Source organism: Asparagus officinalis, chromosome 9 (assembly GCF_001876935.1).
Source record: "Asparagus officinalis chromosome 9, Aspof.V1, whole genome shotgun sequence".
Taxonomy (NCBI): Eukaryota; Viridiplantae; Streptophyta; class Magnoliopsida; order Asparagales; family Asparagaceae; genus Asparagus; species Asparagus officinalis.
Genome location: NC_033802.1, coordinates 63,413,526 through 63,416,105, shown reverse-complemented (window position 1 = coordinate 63,416,105; position 2,580 = coordinate 63,413,526). Strand labels below are relative to the sequence as shown.

Below are 2,580 nucleotides of genomic sequence, written 5' to 3'. Positions count from 1 at the left end.
GATGAATTGGAGGGTAATTTTGAAAATAAAAAAATGTGGAGGGTCATTTTGCAAATAGGAATATTTGAGGGGTATGGAAAAAAAGGGGTAAAAAATGAAGACGTTGAAATAAATTAAGCACCTAGATCCAAAAAATGAAGGTACTGTGCATATAAAATATAAAAGAACATATAAAAGAAGATAACACACCTGCTTAAAAAATACATCTTCTGCTTCCTCTTTATTTAATTCTACATAAATAAATAAATAAAGAATTTAGAAATTTAATGCACTGCATCATGAATTCTAAACTGAAATATCAAAGAATTTACATCTGAAAATAGAAAAAAGAACAAGAGACAAGTTAAATCTAGCAGAACAAAGAAAACACACATCAACCCGTGGCATCTGTACATACATCGATGTTAACTTCACCATCCTTATTACTAATTTTTGGAATCTATATTAGAGATGTGTATCAATGAGGTTATTAATAGAAAAATTGTAACTGATTGATGATTAGATATGAATTGATTTGGTTAGGAACCTTCAGGTTTGCACAAAACTATCAGAGCATATCAATGTATTGTGAGAACCAATAGATTTCAATTGACATATATTAACAGCTTTCTTAATGCCCAATCTGTCCTTGTTAAGGAGAAAAAAGGGGATAGGGGAGAACTCCATATTTGCTCTAAGTGTATAAAGTGGAATGTGCATGCTATGCATATTAAAAATCCAAACTTCCTTTTTTGCATTCACATAAATTAAAAGAACAATAATGAAAACAGAGAGTCAAAAACGTTAACAAGAAGTTCATAGCTACCAATGTAAAACGTGCATTGTCCATTTAAACAATAGAGAACTCACTCTTTCTAGAAAAAAGAAAGTGATAGCAGACGACACTATACTTACAACCATAAATACGAACAGATTTTACTAGGATTAGACTTAGACTGAACCTAATATAAGGTTGCTTAGCTTTCAAAGCTAAAGCAAAACATATTGTATTAAATTTGTAAGATTCCGATAGATTACAGATTTATAGACACATGAAGAATACTTAGAATAGTAACAAATCTTTTATAATGCTTATTTGTTCATGATTTCAGTTCATTGCTTCCAGCTGTTAAGAGTCCTCATTAAACTAGATTATAATTTGACAAGTTTTGGACATGTAACTCAGCCTAACTTAAATTTTTATTTGGTCACTATCTATTTAATATTTTTATTTAAAGCAATTGTTTACTATTTCAAATTTACTTTTTATAGGGGAAGTTGTACTGGTAAAGGTATGTCATCCTGAAATAAGAGGTGGGATAATAGAGTATTTTGAATTAGATAATAATAAAATAAGAGTAGCTTTCATAGATTTCTTCAATTTTGAATATAACTATATTTAGTTAAATTTCACTAGGAACTACGATTATTATTCATTTATGCTTTTATATATCTTCCAAAATAGAACTTCATCTACTCTTAGTTAAATACAAATTATGCACCTCTAGGGAAAAAATAGCAGCGCAAGGCTCAGAATTATCTGCTTTTAAGGGTATACGAAATCATTGAAACAGATACAAAATGTTTACTGCAGAAGGAACACTGAGTTATTACCAAACGCTTCCATGAACTTTGGATCACCAGGAGATTTATTATCTGGGGAAAAACAAAAGAAATGCACAGAGAATAATGGGTTAGACACTTTCCAAGAAGTAAGCAGACAAGCAGATGAAATGTGTTAACATCCACTGCATACGAATACGTCGCGTTGCATTCTAATAAAATGGTCCATACAGTGGTAATCATACTAAAACAGGTAGTGATTGCAAATCTGATACATGAGTGTAAGAATTGATTGCATAAAAAAAGACAGATTCCAGACCTTGAGTGACTAAGCTATAAAGCATGGTTGACAAAAAGTGTATATCTTGTGGACATATCACAGTTAAGTAGACAATAAAAATGAATTTTGCAATTGGACTACTATGGAAAAAGTGTGAAGTGAAATTATGTGGACGCTTCTTCCCTATGTTCAATAATGGTGTTAGCAAACAGAATTAAAGATAGACCATTTCTATATGGCAAATAGGATAGAAGCATTCATATAATTGGTAATAGGAGAAAATGTACGGGCTCGCACATAGATAGCAGGCATTTAAAAACACTAGTTAATTTCTATAGTTTTTTAATGATAACGTCTCAGATGAACCAAAAATAAATACCACGTTCCCTTATAGCCTAGAAATGATGGATAAAGAGTTTTCTGAACGAAAAATAAAAGTAAGTTTGGCTCAAAAGTTGTGCACGCACAACAGGTTAAATTAACAATTGCTGGTAAAAAAAGAGCAACATGGTAAATTCACTACTTATAAAGTGCAAAGGAAATGGTTTTATAATATTCACATGCTAATGGGTAGTATATGAGATTTCTCACAAACCTGAAATAGATTGTCGAAGAAGATTTGGGCGACGATGATTAGCCATTGCAAGCATGACAGCATCCTCAACCTAAAAGTCGGCGTCAGTAAAGGAATTACCAAACTGAAATTAATGACTGCAGGAAAATTTGATAAGGAAAAAAAGAGATTGAACTTTCTGGCC

At 31.4% G+C, this 2,580-nt stretch overlaps 1 protein-coding gene across 1 annotated transcript in view; it reads right to left on the bottom strand.

The window, feature by feature from the left end:
* Positions 1-2,520, bottom strand: part of LOC109824446 (coiled-coil domain-containing protein SCD2-like) — a 5,079-nt gene extending 2,559 nt beyond the window's left edge. Inside the window, exons 1-3 of the mRNA XM_020391047.1 lie at positions 2,418-2,520; positions 1,594-1,635; positions 190-230 (exon numbers count right to left, since the gene is read on the bottom strand). Coding sequence (XP_020246636.1) covers positions 190-230; positions 1,594-1,635; positions 2,418-2,472 — 138 coding nt within the window. The 5' untranslated portion in view covers positions 2,473-2,520. The remainder of the gene's footprint in view (positions 1-189; positions 231-1,593; positions 1,636-2,417) is intronic.